Source organism: Anolis sagrei, chromosome 1, assembly GCF_037176765.1.
Source record: "Anolis sagrei isolate rAnoSag1 chromosome 1, rAnoSag1.mat, whole genome shotgun sequence".
In the NCBI taxonomy this organism is placed as follows: Eukaryota; Metazoa; Chordata; class Lepidosauria; order Squamata; family Dactyloidae; genus Anolis; species Anolis sagrei.
In genome coordinates, this window is record NC_090021.1 from 237,652,423 (window position 1) to 237,672,790 (window position 20,368).

The 20,368-nt window shown below is 41.7% G+C and overlaps 1 protein-coding gene across 1 annotated transcript; it reads right to left on the minus strand.

Annotated features, from left to right (window-relative positions):
- Window positions 1-317: 317 nt before the first annotated feature.
- On the minus strand, window positions 318-15,208 carry LOC137096602 (golgin subfamily A member 6-like protein 7). The gene is given in 2 exon segments (XM_067466297.1): window positions 318-1,894; window positions 15,128-15,208. Coding segments are annotated over 2 exon segments (1,548 nt in total). The 3' UTR covers window positions 318-427.
- Between the last annotated feature and the right edge of the window lie 5,160 nt (window positions 15,209-20,368).

Sequence of the window (20,368 nt, forward strand, 5' to 3'; positions counted from 1 at the left end):
CCATGAAGTATAGTCCATATTCGGAGACTTGTGGTATGATGAGTCAAAGCACAGTATGTTCAAATCAGGTGTGATAGGGTTGATATGCATCCTGTCAGAATTCAGTATGCATCCAGTCATTAAAAAATGCTGATATAAATGGAATATATACCAATGTGGTAAGAAAAGTAAAATATTCATTACTTTTTTGATATGCACAATTTTGTATGCCAGTTATAACAGGGAATAGCAGCTGGGATGCTTTTAATTATAATGACAAATACTGTAATTCGTTTTTCAAATACATAAAAAAAACCTCTTGTGAAGAATATAAAATGTGAAATCAACAGAATATTTTATTTATTAAGAAATCAATAAGGGAAACAAAGAAGCTGGTTCTGATTCTTGAGAACATAATGATGGATTCTTCAAAGCTTTATTATGGTTGCTATTGTTGCTGCTGCTGCTTCTATTGTTGCTGTCACTCCTGTTGTTGATGCTACTCCTGTTTTTGCTGCTCCTCCTGTTGTTGCTCCTGTTGCTGTCGTTGTTCCTCCTGTTGTTGTTGCTGCTGCTCCTGTTGCGGCTCCTGTTGCAGCTCCTGTTGTTGCTGCTGCTGCTGCTCCTGTTCCGTCTCCTGTTGCTGTTCCTGTTGTTGTTGTTGCTGTTGCGGCTCTTGTTGCTCCTGTTGCTCCTGCTCCTCCTGCTCCTGTTGCTGCTCCTGTTGTTGTTGTTGCTCCTGTTGTTGCTCCTCCTCCTCCTGTTGTTGCTCCTGTTGTTGCTGCTGCTCCTGTTGCGGCTCCTGTTGTTGCTGCTGCTGCTGCTCCTGTTCTGGCTCCTGTTGCTGTTCCTGTTGTTGTTGTTGTTGCTGTTGCGGCTCTTGTTGCTTCTGCTGCTCCTGCTCCTCCTGCTCCTGTTGCTGCTCCTGTTGCTGCTCCTGTTGTTGTTGCTGCTCCTGCTGTTGCGGCTTCTGTTGTTGCTCCTGTTGTTGCTGCTCCTCCTCCTGTTGTTGCTCCTGTTGTTGTTGCTGCTGCTCTTGTTGTTGCTCTTGTTGTTGCTGCTGCTGTTGCTGCTCATGTTGTTGTTGCTGCTCCTGCTGTTGCGGCTCCTGTTGTTGCTGCTGCTGTTCCTGTTGTTGTTGCTGCTGCTCCTGTTGTTGCTGCTGCTGCTCCTGTTGCTGCTGCTCCTGTTGTTGCTGCTGTTGCTCCTGTTGCTGCTGCTCCTGTTGTTGCTGCTGCTGCTCCTGTTGTTGTTGCTGCTGCTCCTGTTGTTGCTGCTGCTGTTCCTGTTGCTGCTGCTCCTGCTGTTGCTGCTGCTGCTCCTGTTGTTGTTGCTGCTGCTCCTGTTGCTGCTGCTCCTGTTGTTGCTGCTCCTGTTGTTGTTGCTGCTGCTCCTGTTGTTGCTGCTGCTGCTCCTGTTCCGGCTCCTGTTGCTGTTCCTGTTGTTGTTGCTGTTGCGGCTCTTGTTGCTCCTGCTGCTCCTGCTCCTGTTGCTCCTGCTGCCCCTGCTGTTGCGGCTTCTGTTGTTGCTGCTGCTCCTCCTGTTGTTGCTCCTGTTGTTGCTGCTGCTGCTCTTGTTGTTGCTCTTGTTGTTGTTGCTGCTCCTGCTGTTGCGGCTCCTGCTGTTGCGGCTCCTGCTGTTGCTGCTGCTGCTCCTGTTGCTGCTGCTCCTGTTGCTGCTGCTGCTCCTGTTGTTGCTGCTGCTGTTCCTGTTGTTGTTGCTGCTGCTCCTGTTGTTGTTGCTGCTGCTCCTGTTGTTGTTGCTGCTGCTCCTGTTGCTGCTGCTGCTGCTCCTGTTGTTGCTGCTGTTGCTCCTGTTGCTGCTGCTCCTGTTGCTGCTGCTCCTGTTGTTGCTGCTGCTGCTGCTCCTGTTGTTGTTGCTGCTGCTCCTGTTGTTGTTGTTGTTGCTGCTTTCCCTTTGCAAAACAACTTGCAAGATAATTTACCTTGATCAGAGATAAATGATATATAAATATTAGGCGATCAATGAAAAATGTTTCAAAACTCATTACAAAATTAGGGGCTGCTGAGGTTTTGTTTCCAAAGTGTTTTTAAAGTATTGTTAGTGGAAATTCTATTACTATAATGTGAGTAATGAAATTTCGTTACTTTTTTCTTATAGTAATTCTGCAAGTGGGGAAACTTCAAGATCTCCTCTCTCCCTCATTTTTACAGCTATTATGGGGAAACTTGTTACATTGGTAGAATCCATTTATCACTGTTAGCCCATAAAGTTTCAGAACATTTCACTTATCCATGAATATTTGGTGAATTTTCAAAAGTTTTTATAAATATATATTAAAAAGAACCTGAGTTATTTCCTTCAATTTTCTATACAATGACACAAGATAACAGGGGATCAGAAATATTCGTACATCTACTGGTTTTAGAGATTTAATTTTTTTTTGACAAAAACATTTTTTTAAAGCCACAACAGTTATCTCATTGAATGTCTCTCATATTAACCAATAGAACTTCCATTTACGGATTTATTCCTAACCCAGCACAGATATTTACTTACTAGAAGTATCAGTAAGTCCTCCTTTTGGCAGATTCAACAATTTATTGGAGCTCTGGCTGGCCGTTGCCACAGAGGGACAAAGCTCTCCCCTGTCCTAATAGGGGCTTTCTGGTGAGCAGAATTCTGGGAAATGTAATTTAGGGAAGGGCCTTCTGAATTCTCTGGCATAGGGCTCCTCATCTTCCCAAACTACATTTCCCAGAATTCTGTGCTTTCTCCGCTTTCTCCTGTTGCTTCCCTCTCCTACTGATGAGAGGCCATTAATTTAAAGAGGAATGGCAGTCTTCTTGGCTTTGCTTTGCTTATTTGTGCTGAAAGTGAAACTGACTTTGGGAGGCTTCCAAGGTTTACAAAATTCAAATGAAAAACTATTGGGTACATTTCAATTCTTAAGTTTTTGACATGGGCCATGCCCATGTGTTGAGTAGAATAGATATTCTCCCCATCCTGTCAGAAATCCATCAGAATATGTCTGCGAAACATAGCAGAAATGGTTATTTGCATATGGGATTCCAATCGTGTCTTTGGAAATACTACAGATTCTTCCATTGCTGAAGTGCTATAAGAAAATCAGGATGCATCCTGTCAGCAATTATATGAATTGTCATTGGGAAGCATGTCTGGGGTGGGGATCTAATGACCCCAGAATTTTTTTGATGGAAGCAGCAGCCATTTCTGTTTTGGATGCCAAAGAGGAAAGATCTCCAGGATTCAGGAAATCAGCCACTGCCACTGCCACTGCCACTTTCTCTCTCTCTCTCTCTCTCTCTCTCTCACCAGAATCTGTGCAAGTTCTTCCCTTCATTGTATTTGTATGTATAACAGAATGTTAGTGTGTAAATGTTACGTTATGTTTTGAGTCTTATTTTTGGTTTAAATATGGATCTGCAAGGGTTTTAGGTGGGTTATTTACGTATGTTTATGTTTATTTGTTTATGTATTTTCTTGACATTGAATGTTTGCTGACTTTGTTGTTCACCGTATAATAATAATAATAATAATAATAGCATAAGTAAAAGATTAGTTCAGCTGTACACTTGTCTTTTTATATCACAGAAAAACTTGGCAATGTAATAAAAATGTTTTAATACAGATATCATTGTTTCTTTTTGTTAATCAGCTATATTGCTACAAAAATCTCCCAAATTCCTTCTTCAGTTAGCATTGCCTTGGTGGTCTTTTACCATGTAAGGGCACCATTTGCATCAGTCATATAACCAGCAAAAACTTCCAAGTAGTATCTTTTATGACTTCTCACATGGAGAAGCAATGCTGATAAAAGTTTCTATTGCTTCTTAATTACCTCAATCACCTCAAGTTCAGCCTCATAAAATTGAATTACTAAATGAAGCAACAAATGAAGTGTGGTGGAGGCTCCTTCCTTGGAAGCTTTTAAGCAGAGGCTGGATGGCCATCTATCAGGGGTGATTTGAATGCAATATTCCTGCTTCTTGGCAGGGGGTTGGACTGGATGGCCCATGAGGTCTCCTCCAACTCTTTGATTCTATGATTCTATGATCAGCAAGAGATCTATTGTTTCACACAAAAAGGAAGCCACTAGGTGAACCTAGTCTTGCAAGAGTGGTAGTTTGAGATTTAGAGGCTATGCTACTGCGCAATCTTAGGGAAAGATTTCTTTTTTAAAAAAAAGGTCACAGAGTGACAAAGGGAGTCTTTCAAATGGATGGGGAGGAGATAGCCTTCCATAGTGTGATGTGTTAAAGCTCAGTATTTTCTGAAGGTAAGAATTGAGTATTTGGGTGTGATGGGAACAGTATGCATCCCATCTTAAAACAGTGTACATTCAGCCAAGAAAAAATATCGGATGCATACCAAGCATTTCTTAACGTGATTACCATTACTGCCATCTCTCATTTTTCCACTTGGGAATGCCTATATTGTACAATAGATGTCATTATAGGCATTCCCATTATAGGCATGTCAAAACATCTGGGCGTCCCTTGGGCAACATCCTTGCAGGCAACCAATTATCTCACACCATAAGCGACTTGCAGTTTCTCAGGTCGCTCCTGACATGACAAAAAAACAAACAAAAAAAACAATAGATGTCAAGCTGATATCTCCAGATTCTGCCTCAAAATGAGAGAAGGACAATTGCCTCCATCATGTATAAGCTCTGATAAGGAAATTTACAGGGCACGCATAACCTCCTGGACCCACCTACCAGCTTCAGGAATAGTTGGGATTGGGTTTATGCAGGCAACTTAAACTACTGAAACTTAATGGATTTTCTCAATCCCATTTGTAAAAGTCTCTCAGGAACAGAATTCGGTGTAGAGGACTTTTCAGGAATTTTCCCTTTCCCCCATCAATGCATTCTACCTTGTTTTTGAGGACTTGAAGCCCTTTAGGATAAAATGGTTCTAGTGCTGTAGAAGAAAGAAGAAATGGGGGTGGCAGTGAGTATCTCATGTCTCCAAGCTGCTACTGCAGGAGATCTATGACCATGGATGATGATGTCTGAATTCACTCCTATGTGTTTCCCTCATGTGAAGTAAATGTCATGTCCTGGCTGCTTCAGACATACCTAGTATCTGATTGATGGGGTCAATGTGGATAGGCACATTGACTTTTAGTTGTCTCATGGCTGTAATGGCAACTGGTGAATACACTCTGGGTTTTAGCATGAACTTCAAAAGCAAGTCAAGGTTCTCAACAGATTTTATAAATAGGATTAATCTCCTCTTTGTATAGCTCCTTTAAAATCTGGGTTAAAGTGAATACACTTCTGGGCTGCATACTGCACTACATTGGTAAAAAACCAACACACACACCATGCTGCTCTGTGAAGGCAATGCTTGATGCAGAAATAGAAAATCATGACAGTGACAAAGCAGACCTGCAATTCAATTAAACAAACAAACAAAAATCTTAAGAATTAGTGGAGTCAAGAAAATAAAATATTTACTTACAGCTGGAAGTTCTCACTGTCTGGTCACTGGAAGTTAAATGGCCACAGCTTGGGAATTGGAGTGAAGAAGAGATATGCCTGCTACTGCAGCAAGATTTACCCAATCTCACTGAAGCAGTGCTAATGACTTACTGGACAAATGTGAGTGTTGGAACAAAGTGCTTTCAGGAGGCTATTCATAGATTTCCTCCATACATTGAAAAGTACAACTAAACAACAGGAGCGGGGGCTGGGGGCTGGAATGCTACTGTTTTGAGATGACAATGCTATTAACAAGGCACCAGTGTGCACCCCAACACACATGCAATGAGCTCAATAGAAGGCCACTACTGCCACTACGTGTCTGGGGGATTACTTTCAACTATTTCCCAACAAAAAGTTGACTTACAAACAGTTTGAAATGTGCTGCTTCCAACCGAGGTGAAAGTCGATCCACACATTGCTTTATCTTAGATGCTGCTTTCTTCAACAGAGGAGTTGTTGCAAATGGAGCAATTGTCTTCATGTAGGACTTGTATGGAGCACCAAAGTAGTGGGAAAGAACATCAAGGAGGGCAGGGCAAACATCAATAGTGGTTTCAGTAGCTGGAAAGCAGAAGTTTAGAAGAAGTCCACATCAACATCTCTACACACACAACTTGGTTTTCTGCTGTTGAGGTTTGGACGATGAAATTCTCAAGTATAGCAGATTATCCACAGCTTTATTCACCCTGCCTTCAAGAAATTCTCCCATCTCAAAATAAAATAAAAATGACACCATCATCTGGAACATTATGGACATGGAAAAAATAAACAAAGCAGAGCAAGTATAAAGAAAATAGACATATCAAGAAGAAGGAAGCAAGAATAAACACCGGGCATAATGACAGATTGTGAGAGATGAGGAGGGCATTTTATTTGAGTCCCCAACAATCTAGAATTGTAGTAACTTGAAAACTTCAGTTAACCATTTAGAAATACAGTTCAGAGATCCAAAGTAATGGGGTGGACCAAGTTCACATGGGAATGAGAAAGAAGCAGACAGAGAGATCTATTTATAAACAATTCTCCCTCCTTTCCTTTTTCCCTTCCTCCCTTTCTCTGTGAAATGCTAGAAGTTTGATGATTGAGAGGTACCCGTATATACTCGAGTATAAGCCCACCCGAATATAAGCCGAGGCACCAAATTTTACCACCACCACCAAAAAAAAAAAACTGGGAAAACTTATTGACTCGAGTATAAACCAAGGGTGGGAAAGGCAGCAGCTACTGGTAAGTTTCAAAATAAAAAAAGATAAAATTACATGAATTGAGGCATCAGCAGGTTAAATGTTTTTGAATATTTACATAAAACTGTAATTTAAGATAAGACTGTCCAACTCTGATTAAATCACTATTCTAACCTTCTTCAATGTAAATGTGCTTGTGTAAAATCACCACAGCTTATTTTAACTCTACATTTTGGGGTAAAAGCTGTGTGTATATGAATAAGGAAAAGTGGGGGAAAATTGGCTTGGGAAGGGGGTGGGAAAGAAGGACTGGAAATGTAAAATGTAAAAAGATTGGAATGGGAAGGGGTGGTTGAAAAGTAGGAAAATGAGGTGGAAAGGGGGTAGCTGGAAAAGTAGGATAGATTGGGGTGGGAAGGGGACACAGCAAGAGGAGAGGAAGGCACATGAGAGAGGAGGACAGGAAGGCGCACAGCCTCTCCTCTCATGGCACAGTAACCAAGCTGGGTTGCTGTGTGAAGAGGTGAGGGTCCTGGTAGGAAGGTGTGGTGCTGAAAGATGGGCTTCTTTCAGCCCCACACCTTCCCACCAGGACTCTTACTCAAGTATAAGCTGAAGGGGGCTTTTTCAGCCTAAAAAGGGGGATGAAAAATTAAGCTTATATTCGAGTATATACAGTAATTTTATGTGAGGGTAGAATTCACAGTTACAGACACTGCCCTCATTTTATTCCCCACCCCACCAATCAGGTGAACACTTATTATACACACATAATACTGACCACTGGGGGGGGGGGGGTTGGCATCAGTTTAATCACATTGCTCCAAAACAGACAGTGGGCACTGTCCAGGAAGACAATGACCTGCATTTTGTTGGTTAGTCTCAAGTTAAGTAGACTGGTTGAATAAATTGTTCAAAAGGAGGTAGCATGTAGTTAACTTCCTTTGATAGAATGGGCCTGGTTTAGATGAACAGGATTCAGGCCAATAGCATTCATGTATTCACCATTCTGCATGTTGTCTGCATGTTGTCTTTCAATTATCTATCAGGCTAGGTTCAAGTGCCTAATTTTGCTAGCTCGTGTCTAGTATGGTTCCACTGTGATATTAGGCAACAAACCAGACACTTCTCCTTCATTTGGACATGTGAAGTTCTTTGTATGTGAACAATGACTTATATATCAAGGAAAGAATTTTGTGGAATCTTAACTTTTCATTACTACCTGAGCAGTATTTATGACCGAAATGTATCAATCTTAAGTGTGTAATAGAAAATTTGTCAATATAAAGTTGGCTACTTGCAGAAACTTCTAGGTCGAGGACACATATACATACAAGACTTGAATTACAAAGTGAGTCAAACTTATGCCATTGCAATTTATATTTTTTGTTGTTATTGTGGAAGTTGGGATTCTGTTCCAACTATGCAATAACCAAAATCTTTCCCAAACCCATATTTTAAGCAGCACATCCAATACTTACTAACACAATGATTTCCATGTTGCTGACAAACATGAGAATAAGTAAGGATGCATCTATTCCTTATTTTCTTGTCACCAGCAGGGACCTCCCAAGGCTGTTGGAGGTTTTTGTAGGTGCTTATCATTGCATATGCAACTGAAAGAAAATGGCTAGACACAATCCTGTTGATCCCCTCACCTTCCAACAACATGGGGAGGGGAGAACCTGCACTGCTTAAAGTTGAGGGTTTTTGAGGAGGGAGGCCATCAGGAATTGTAGCTATGGAGGCATAACTACATGTACATCTCCTGATGCATCATCATAGGACTTCACCACATTGAGATAATCACACCGGGGGACAGCGGGGGGTACCGTGGGGCAGCGGGACATATCCGGTGGGCAGCAGGGACAATCATTATCCTGCACCCTGCATCGTCCACATCACCTTCTTGCCCATTATCCTCCCCCTCCCCACTGTCTCTGGCTTACTTAATGAGAACATGGGAAACCTCCTGTGTTCCCAGGGCTCTGTCCTAGGATGTTTCCAGGATGGAGCTGTGTTGGAAGTAGCCCTGCACCATGTGATGGGCTCTGGCAGGCTCTGTCCTGGCTCCATCCTTGAAGCATCTTAGAACAGAGCTGGAACCCCATGTGATGAGGTTCTTAGCTAGATATGTATATCTCCACATATCCCTATGGGTGTACAGTGTAACATTTTTTGCTCAATGTACCCAGAAACTCACCTGAACAGCAACCAATCATCAGGGAAATTAGAAGAAATAGAGTTGCCAGCTTCATGGTGGAAATTGTTCTCTACTGTATATCAACTAGATGACAAGTCATATACTTGTTTGGAACCAAACAGACTCAATATATATAGGGCACCTCAGATCCGGTTCCTCCTGGCTGTATGTCATGTTGCAAAACTTTAGAAATGCAATGTTTGCTCATGGAATAGACACCAGGAAGGGAGAATGCAAATATAGGGTCACTTCCTTCCACTTTTATGAGGTTGTGAGTGGTCAAAGAATATAGGCACTTTCTTTTACTATTCTGCAGATATTTCCAATACATTTTTATGATAATGAGGCAACCTACGTAAAACAAAACTTTTATATGCATATTTATATTTTTATGATGTTTTGTAGATGGAATTAGGGGTGGAAACTATGAAACCTTCCAAATGATGTTGGGTAATAACTTCAAAAAGATCTAGTCATTGATGTAACGAGTTTATATTAGGTAGGACTACCAATTTATGGCAAAATAAATAATGAGCACTAAGCCAAACTGATCTATAAACCTAGAGAAACAGCATTTTCCCCAAATGTTCACCCCCAGTAATGATGATGATGATGAAAAAGAGAAAGAAGGGGACAGAGGAGGAAGAAGAGAATTTATATAGCACCTATTTAACCATGTAGCCTTTACTTCTTTTGCCATTTCCATTTTCAATAAAAACTCATACTTTTTACCAATTTAATGGTCATCATTAGCACATAATTGTAACTCAAAGTCAATTCTGTTTTGCTCAAAACCAAATAATTTAAAATCCATTTTATATGTACAATGAAACCTCGACTCTAAAGTACCCCAACTTAAGAGCATTTTTAATTAAGAGCCATAACTTGGTTGGGGTTTTGCTTTAACTCTTAATTCAAGGTATCACTGTATAAGCTGACTGGCACAACCTGGGGATCACAACCAGACACAGTGAAGACATCTGCCCTTGCGCTATGCTACTCTGCTGTTGAGTATGCATACCCAGTGTGGAACACATCTCAGCACGCTAAAACAGTGGATGTGGCTCTTAAGGAGACATGCCGCATTATCACGGGGTGTCTGCACCCTACACCACTGGAGAAATGACACTGTCTAGCCAGTATTGCACCACCTGACATTCACTGGGAAGGAGCGGCCAATAGTGAAAGGACCAAGGCAGTGACATCTCCAGCTCATCCGTTGTTTGGGTATCAGCCAGCACGTCAACGACTTAAATCAAGAAATAGTTTTCTGATATCTACAGAGACACTCGCTGGAACACCTCAGTACACGAGAGTCCAAAAGTGGCAGGCTCAAACCCAGAACCTCAATCCATGGGTGATACCAAATGAGAGACTCCCCCCTGGGCACACAGAAAACTGGGCGACTTGGAAGGCGCCGAACAGACTGTGCTCTGGCACCACGAGATGCAGAGCCAATCTTAAGAAATGGGGCTCAAAGTGGAATCCATGACATGCGAGTGTGGAGAAGAGCAAACCACTGACCACCTGCTGCAATGCAACCTGAGCCCTGCTACATGCACAATGGAGGACCTCCTTGCGGCAACACCAGAGGCACTCCAAGTGGCCAGATACTGGTCAAAGGACATTTAATCAACTACCAAGCTTGCAAATTTGTGTTTTGTCTGTTTGTTTTGTTTTGTTAAAAATGTAATACAACTGTCTGATTGCTCCTGACATGATAAATAAATACTGTATAATTGTCTGTACCAGTACCAGTTCATATTGCATCAGCTCATCCCTTGTTTTGAATTTTGTTTGGCCATTTTCACATTTCAATAGATTTTGCACAATCCACCAAATTGCCTTCAGAGTCTCCCAATGAATAAATAATAACCCAATGTTGTCAAGGTAAACCTCAGTCAGACCAGCACAGTCAGTTCTTTGACTGAGGATCCCAGGATTTGCTAGAATGGAGTCATGACAGTTAAAGTGGCATTGAAATTTGGAGATCCACAATGGGTGAGGAGAAGGTGGTAGGAGGAAGAGGAGGAGGAAGGCGAGACATAAATGTAAACAATACATATGTATTTATTTATTTATTATGTGGTACATGCTATCCTTTAGCACAAACTGTCACTGGAGAAAATCACAAAAACATAAATATGAAAAGTATATTTTCATTTGTGAATGAACAGCTGCAACAGAGCAGCAGTCGAAAGGCATAACAAAATGGGATAAATGTGATTCAACACGAGGAATGAGAGTCAGAACATGCTCTGGGAAGTGAAGGCCATTTTTGACAGTAGTCCCGCGTTGAGCAGGGTTGTATTTTTACCACTTGATACAGTGCCTGCTATGTTATAAAAATTGGTTGGCACTGCATTATTATATCTATAGTGGACTAATTCCAATATTGACCTCTTCAAAACTATGGAAAATTGTTAGTCATCTCTTGCATATCCCATCTGTTTGAATGGCTCTACTAGTTAGAACACTAACTGGTTTGGGTCATTTATCTCTGTAAGTTCTATCTTTTAAAAAAGGTTTCCTTTTAAATGTGTTCTACCCAACATAAAGCTGATCTGCTTTCTATATGATTGGGAACCAGTTAGGACTGCATTTTTACTTATTTCTTTTTCCTGTTTCATCCATAAAAATCTCGTGATATCTTGGTTTTGTATATCTTGCAAACAGGTGTCCCTGCATTCTTTGGACTCCTCCAATTCTGATTTTTTTTCCTGATTCTGGTGGCATTTTATCTGAGGGAATCCAGTTCATGAGAAAAATCTAGTTTGCACTGCATTTCTAAAGAATTTGTGCAACGTGTTATAACTCTGCTAGATGGAACACATGCACAAGCCCATCCAATATATATTCACATTTGTTTTGTGAGGTTTCAAAGCAAGTCAACTGCCAGAATAGACAAACACATCCATCATGAAGTTTGCGGCTGTTCTTCTGTTAGTTACCCTGACAATCTGCTGTGACTCAGGTGAGTTATTCACAACATTATAAGAAAAGTTGCTTTCTGAAGTCATTAGATGAAATGATGATACAACTTGTTACTGTGTGTCTTCCAATCAGCTCTGATTTATCATGGTCCTATATGCCACCTGGCAAGATGTGTTCAGTTGAAACCTCTGTAGGTTTCCATGGCTGGGCTGTTTTCACAACTCAATTAACAGCATTTGGATTCTACTGTCAATGTCATGGCTGCATCCTATAATTTTCAAGGGTTTGTAGTTTGGTCACAGGCAACAGAGGTTTGCTATGGCTAAAAATTCTCAAAACCCCTCTCTAAACATCAGACCCTGACTCCAAAGGATGGAGCAAGGGCTGTTAAAGTGGGAGCTTAGCACTCAAATGGACCTCTTGTTTCTTGTACCCCAACACACAAACCACTACACCACGCGGGCTCCATAAGTCTACACCCCTCCATATAAGGCTGTTTAACATTTTTGACAAATTATTCTTTGATTCCCCTGGCATATATCTGTGTCTTGTGTTTGTAGATGATAAGTTCCACACAACTCTGATTAGGGCACAATAATTATTTGAAACTACCAAGGAATGTACTCCACATGACAGACAATATAACATTCTTTTGAAGGTTTCCCCTGACATTAAGTCTAGTCATGTCCAACTCTGGGGGGTGGTGCTCATCTCCATTTCTAATCCGAATAGCCAGTGTTGCCCATAGACACCTCCAAGGTCATGCGGCTGGTATGACTGCATGGTGTGAGCTCACCCAACTCCCCAGATTCAAACTGCCAAACTTTCAGTCAGCAAGTTTAGCAGCTCAGTGGTTTAACCCACTGCACCACCGGGGACTCCAGACAATATATACTTTCATAAATTTCATTACTTGTAGCTTTTCATGTGCCCTAACCCCAATGAATTTGGAGGGATGACTGTAATTGTTTAATATATCACAATGCAGTCTTATTAGCAAATCTCAACCGAATGTATATTTGATACAGGCCTACAATGTCCTATTTATTTCAGCTGAAAAATTATAAACATGCACAATTACATATTCAAATGGGACCTAAAATGCTTACTACTGTTTGATTATGGCACATCAACAGTTTTAAAAAGACGACAAGTGACCTAAATATAACAAGTGATTCATCAATTTGGTGACACTTTTATCCGGGGGAATGAAATGCTATTAGTGGGTGGAGTATGAGTGTGGTCTTGTTCCTTTGGAAAGCATGGGGGTGCTTTTCAAATACAAAGTTTTCCTGTGTTACAACCCACTACACTGATATCACAGCATTAATGGGACCATGTATGCTAGAATGTGTGGCACAATGTAAAATAAACCACATGTAGTTCAAGTTTGAACAGCCCACACACTGCTTTGCCGGAGAAAGAAAATATGCCATGCAGATAAACAATAAAGAACAAGTAGTTTACTCTTTGTAGTTCAGAACAACGTATGTACAATGTGATCAGTTGCATCAACTCACATAATGTCATCTTATGAGAGATTTAAAATAGTTTTTGTTTTGTCCATGTGGATATAGAATGTCCAATAGAGTGATCAGTGGATACATTCCTACTCCAAACTCTCTTTCTCTCTGCTTCTCTCTTCAAAATGTCTCTTTGTGCACCTGCACAGCTCAAGCCTGAACAAAAATGTAAATATCCAAAAGTCCCAGGCTCAGCCTGCTCCCCGGGCATTGTCCGAACAATCAGCTTCATGCATCTTATTTTACAGATGACACACGCACATTAACGGATTTTTTGCATGCTCCAATAGAATGATCAGTGGCCTCAAATACCTTTTTGGGACTGTTGGAATTAAATCTATTCTCTCTTTCTTCCTTATAAATATGCACCATGGTGTTAGTGTGCATGTATGAATTTGGATATCCTTGATTCACCTCTGCTACCGCTCCTGCTTGTTCTCTTGTTATGGGAATATATATATATATAATATACACCCCACGGGGAATATGAGAGTTTTAAAATTATTTTTATTGGCTAACATTTGTTTTATACCCTGCAATCTAAATCAGCTTTACAGTGTCTGTTCCAAACAATTGTATTCCAGCTGCAGCTGTTGATCCATGCATTTCAATAGATGCTATGATGGCCACCGCTCTTTTTGGCACACATGATGAGTATGTGAAGGCAGTCACTCCCTTTGCAACCACTTCTGCTATGATAGGAGCTGCTTCAAAGCTGAAAAAATGCCTACAGAAAGTTCCACTGGTGTATCGAAAAGCTAAAGCCAAAATAATGGTAATTATTTTCACATACATGCATCTCAACACACTTTAGGTTTAACTCATGTGAATTCACACACACATATTCATGAAGATGGGATTTATCATATCAAACTTCTTTGCTCAGTTATACCTATAAAAAACCATTTGACCTGTATTTGGCAGTGTACCATACCTCTGATATCTTTGTGCTGTAATGGTATGATTTGCACAGTTTTTTCATCTGCATAGATGTTATAATCATACAGCCACTGCATTTGCCTTGCCTTGTGCTTCATAATTGTTTTGCTTACACAAACACACACACATATAGAATCATAGAATCAAAGAGTTGGAAGAGACCTCATGGGCCATCCAGTCCAACCCCCTGCCAAGAAGCAGGAACACCGCATTCAAATCACCCCTGACAGATGGCCATCCAGCCTCTGCTTAAAAGCTTCCAAGGAAGGAGCCTCCACCACACTCCGGGGCAGGCCCGTAGTCAGAAAAAATGGGGAGGGGGGGTTTAAAACTTATTTTAGCTATCATACTTTTGCTCACTGGGTTGTTGCAAGTTTTTTCAGGTTATATGGCCATGTTCTAGAAGCGTTCTCTCCTGACGTTTTGCCTGCATCTGTGGCAGGCATCCTCAGAGGTTATAAATCTCACAACCTCTGAGGATGCTTGCCACAGATGCAAGTGAAATGTCAGGAGAGAATGCTTCTAGAACATGGCATACAGCCTGAAAAACCTGCAACAGCCCAGTGGGCAAAAGTGTGATAGCTGGGACCCTATGAACCCTATGCGAGTTGTGCAACACGCATCAGAATGAATGAACGGAAGTTTGCTTGGACTGCTCCCAGCTGCTGGGGCTGCTTTCTTCGAAGGGCGGAAAGTGTGCTGGTGGCCTGGGAAGGTTTTTCCAAGGCCCTAGTGCGAACAGAGCGGCAGAAACCGGATCCCCCATTCCCCTTTTCTTCTGCTTTCCCCCGGACGCTTTCTAACTGTGGAGGAGCCAGGGTTCTGGGAGGGCAGGATGTGTGAGCCGTAGACCCTTTCCTCCTCCCTCCATTGCAGCTGTGTCTCTTACTTGCTGCTCTGTTTCGCCCACATCTTCCCTTCGTGAATTCAGACCCACCATGCGCAACCAGCGTAGGGTCCCAGCTATCATACTTTTGACATCCAGTGATTCCAGCCATGAAAGCCTTCGACAATATATTAAGAGTTTATTCTAAATGTCAAGAGCAAAAACTGCCCAAATTGTAGGGTGAATCCCTGAGGCAAAGGCATAGCAATGGGAACCCTACTGTCCACTGGAAAAGGGGAGGTGAAGGAGCCAGGAGGGAAAGGCCTAATCTTTCATTAGGAATTTGCCTCCTACCTCAAGCTGAAGCAAAGAGCACAGCAGTAGGGTAGAGCACCCTTAAATAGCCTGTAGTTCTGCCCCTGTCAACTTCCCCCACCAAGTCTGGCCACTTTCATGACTTAGGCTTTGTCTCCCAATTATGAGTGGGCCAACTTGGTTGCTTCCACTATATCAGCTATTGCTGCTATTGCTATGTACTTCTCATATACTTAGCATGGGAATTTAGTTAACCAGTTAAAATTCATGAATAAACCAGTTTTTTTCTGGTTTATTTTTCTGGTTTATAGGGGGGAAGGAAAAGGAGGTTGACCCCCCCCCCCCAAATATATCTGAGAGGATATATTGATTTACAGTGGTGGTGCTGGGGTTTCTACCTAGCATTCTTTCGTTTACTGAAACTCATGCACATTTATTGGCAATCTATTTGCAGGAAAATGTCAACAAGAAGTGTTTAGAATGACTCCGGGTTCAGCAAAGTTGAATCACCAAGGAATTTATGATGACAATTAAAAATGCCGATCTTCATATCGCTGGAATATTTTGTACTTCGTGTCCTTTACTCCAAAGAAAATTAAGATAATTCTATTCTTCATGATCTGGGACTTTCAGATGCTTATTTTAATTAACTTACGGGGTTGATGTTTTTTTAAAAAAAACAAAAATACACAATGGCGAACAAAAATTATCTCAATGCTTACATTGTATGATATTGCTAAAGCACTTTAATATGTTGAGTAAAATCTGAATAATAATGAAGAAAAGGCTCAAATCTTCAAAATGCGACACAAGATCAAATGGAGTGGGGAAGGGGAAGATGTGCATAATGGAGAGATGAGAGAGCAAAAACTAGGATATTTCAAAAAAAGAGTTTGGATGCAAAAAGAAGAATATCCAGGTAAAACAAAAACAAAAACAATTGGAAAGTTTCAACATGTTCTTCCTTTTAATTTAAGCCCATAGAATGTTTGCTCATGTACAGAATGGCTATTGTATTGGTCATAATTATTCACAAAACACTAATTTTCTAAAAGACCAAGCGATGAGGTGTAAAGGAACAAGGAAAGAAGACCCTAAGGTTTTTGTCACATACAAACTGTCCTTCTGGCTAATTTGGGTGAACAACAGCAGATAAGAAAGGTATTACAGATACTGCTGCCAACTTGCGCTGCAATTGTCTTGCTGGAAAACATTGTTCAAAGCCACCATTGTCTTCTTCCATTTGCTATTGAGCCACGAGGGCTTCAAGCAGCATTAGGTATCTCTATTGTTCACCACCTCTCTTAAACTTTATCCATTTGCTTAGTTATAGATTGTAAGGTATGGTCATCAATAATATAACTAGAATATCCATTGAGACCTCAGGAAGTCTTTAGATGTCTCCTTTCTATTTATTTTGGCCCCAAGGTGATGTTCATAATTCTTCCCCTACCCAAAACATCTCTCAGTGAGTTAGGATTTAGGTGATCCATACACAAATTCAGAATGCATGGTGAAATGCAGTTAGTAAATATTTCAGCGGTATGCTAGTAACTTACATAAATTATGCATGTTTGCCTTATATTTACTGAAGGGCACTTCCAGACAGGCCCTATATCCCAGGATCTGATCCCAGGTTTTCTGTTTATCCCAGATTATCTGGCTGTGGGGACATAATATAATTCCGTTTAATGCAGAAAACTTGGAACCAGATCCTGGGATATAGGGCCTATCTGTGATGTTGAGCATGAATTTGGAGAGCCCTGCCGAGGCAGACGTCAGCGAGACCCAGAAGGAGGATCCGCCACAACAAGCACCAGAAAAAGATTTTCTCCTTCTTTTCCCAAATAAAGTCTCAACAAGTTGAAGCAAGGCTACCAAGGTTTTATTTCTATTCCAGCTGGAATGGATGATGACTGCAGTAATCTGCCCAGGAGCTGACATGCCAGTTGGGCAGAGAAACACAACATTTATAGAACTGTCAAATTAAAATTTCCCATGCCCGCCTCCTGGACCAGCTTTTTATTGGTTGGCTGTGCTGTAAGTGGGCTGGGAGGAGCGGCCAGGGAAGGATGTGTCTCCTCCAATCAGAGTGCAAGCCCCGCTTTGGTCTCTCAGCCAATGAGCGGAGGGGAGGCGGGCAGAAGAGAAAACAATAAATGAATGAGTACATGATAGGATTAAGCATGGTCCTTTCCACACCTGTTATGATAAGCAATCAAGGTGATTGCCTGAGCCTTCCAGCCTCAATCCAGGCTATTGTTCTGAGACTTTTGAAACAGCATTTCTGTCTGGCCCCGAAGAGACAGTTCCATTGTCACAAAGTTCTGTAATATTGACTTGTTGATGAGTTTAGAGATTTTTTTTTTGGGTGGAGGAAATTGCACAATGGGGAGAAGCGGTGACAACCCTCTGGTCCTTGTGGTTGGGGAAGTGTCCTTTGTGATGAGTGGTTGGTATGTCCATGGGCCCCTTGCCCCAGGTGGTCTAATCAAAAGAGACCCTCTGAAGCCCAGGAAGAGGCGTTACTGTTTATTGTTCATGCTAAAGGGTTTCTGCCAATTCCTTTGTCAAGGGATAATCAACCCCGGAAGTCTTTCAATACCTGGGCCATGAGTTGCTGGGCATAGTTCATGTAAAGGTTGCCTTGCTCAATATTTTACACATATACATACATTTAATAGTGGGGGATGTGGGACATATACAGAGTTCATAAAGGAAGAGGGGGCATGCAAGAATTAGGGAAAGACTGATCCTGGTCAAATAGAGTTCATAAAAGTTCATAAAAGTTGATAAAAATCCATAAAAGCACTGAGCAGCTGAAGACCATTTATAAAACAGGAGGCTCATTCATGAAAAAAAAAAAGGATCCAATTCATAAAAATAACCAAATTGGCCTGATGCTGGCCAGGGTTCCAGGGTGTGACACTTGAGAGATTTACCAGGATCAGCAGACTCCAGATAGGGGCAATGTGCACAAGAAGAAGGAACACAAACATTGTTGCCATGTGAAGCCATGGGACCATGGGGAAAGGTCTTAGGCTTATTACATGGGGCTGTGGACTGAAGAAGTGGATCTGAAGGACGTAGGAATCCGTTCAGCAGAAAGTGAGATGGCAGTTCGCCTTAGAATTTGACAGGGAGAAAGATGGCACCATTTTGGAGCAGATTGGTTCACCCGCAGATACCAGGACCATGTGGGTCTCCGTATCCACAGTTTAAAGGAACACAGTTTGGCCTCCCCGGGATGCTGCAGGAGCATCCCAGCCAAGCCAATGGGGTTCCGTGGCTCGGAGGAGGGAAAGTTCATAATTGCAGTAGAGTTAGAGTAGTAAAGGACACTATGTATCACTTCAGAGAGGGAAAAGTTGAGGGAAAAGATACTTTTCATTGGGGGAGTGTTATAAGGAGGCTGAGGGAGGTTAGCAGGGAGGGAAAAGGAGAGCTCTTTGTTGAGGCTGTTGCCAGTGCCATGGTCCTGTAGGTGCTTGGAAAACTCAGGATTCTGGGAACTGTGGAACTCTCTGCTGCAGTCAGAACAATTTGAAGGCAGGGACCTCAGCACCCATTGTCATCTGGAAGGTCCCAAAGTCACTCTCAGAGTGATACCTAAGGGCATTTATTTGCCAATTCTATATCTGGAGTGTGTGTTTATATATGAGAAGGAAATTGGCTAGCTCTGGTTCTATACCCAAATGCAGATATCTTTTGCAGAGATCTTGGCCAATGATGTCTTCAGCCTGCACACACAGTGACAGACATTCACAATGACAAAAAAAAAAGACACATGCATGCATAAGGGGACTTATACATGTGTCTGCCACAAACAAAATGTCGCCCTTCGTGTGTTACATTTCACATACAGCTGTGTGGTGGAGGTTTTGTAGTAGATGACACTGGTGAGATTTTTAAAATAAAAAACCCCTCATAACTCACAGTTATTAAAATAAATAGTGCCACTTTTGATCTTTCCAGAAGTGAGCAATGCTATCAAGCAGAAATTGTATTTTCCTTCTGCTTGAAGGAGGTACGTTCCTTAAAGTAAATGCTAGGCACTGAGAAAGCAGGGTGGGGGGACTGGATAGTGCAGTGTTACAAAACTGTTCACTGCCCTGGCATTTGTTCTACACCAAGGTTCATACTGATGGGAGCTCTGAATTTCCCAAGGCTTTTTGCTTTTGCCACAGAATAGATTTGAAATGGTAACACAACGTGGGAGAAAAGTTATAATTCTCCACCTTCATGTCCACCATCCTAAGCAAAATGCTTCTAATGCTGTCTTTCTCCTCAGTATAGAGGAAACCCATAGTCAGCAGAATCACCAAGAAGCAATGAAATATTTAGAAATAGCTCACACCAACACAAGTGATCTATGTGAACATAGAATCCACAAAGAGCCATACAGACTTCAAAATTTACAGTCATTTTAGAAAATCTGGAGTAATTTCATGGATATGTTTCAAAAGTGTGAAGTACGTTATATTTCCAGAAAAATGGAGGATTTGTTCGTGTAGATGACTATCCAGAAGCCTGCACTGATAGATAATTTTGTGCATTTGTGAAACCTGAGTATTATGTAAATTCTCATGAGTCCACACATTGTCCCACCTTTCTTAAGAAGCTCCTCTTGAAATGTAGAATTGGGGTTGCAGCTTCAAGGTCTCAGTTGATGTTCCAGGATGAACACAATTGTTCACCTTGGGGCAGGCATGTAGCCGGGGGGGGGGGGGGGGGGGGCTTTGGGGGGCTTCAGCCCCCCCCCCCCAAATTCTCATGGTGGTCTGCGAAAAGGCCTTACTGGTACATTATTAAGACTGTTATGTTTATTCATATCATGATCTGATCACCATGTTCAATATAACTCATATGCATGGGGGTATTGGGGTAACAATACAAAAGGTTTGCTAGGGTAGACCCTCTTTCACTCAGACTCAGCCCCCCCCCCCGAATCAAACTCAGCGCCCCCCCCCCCCCGAATCAAAATCCTGG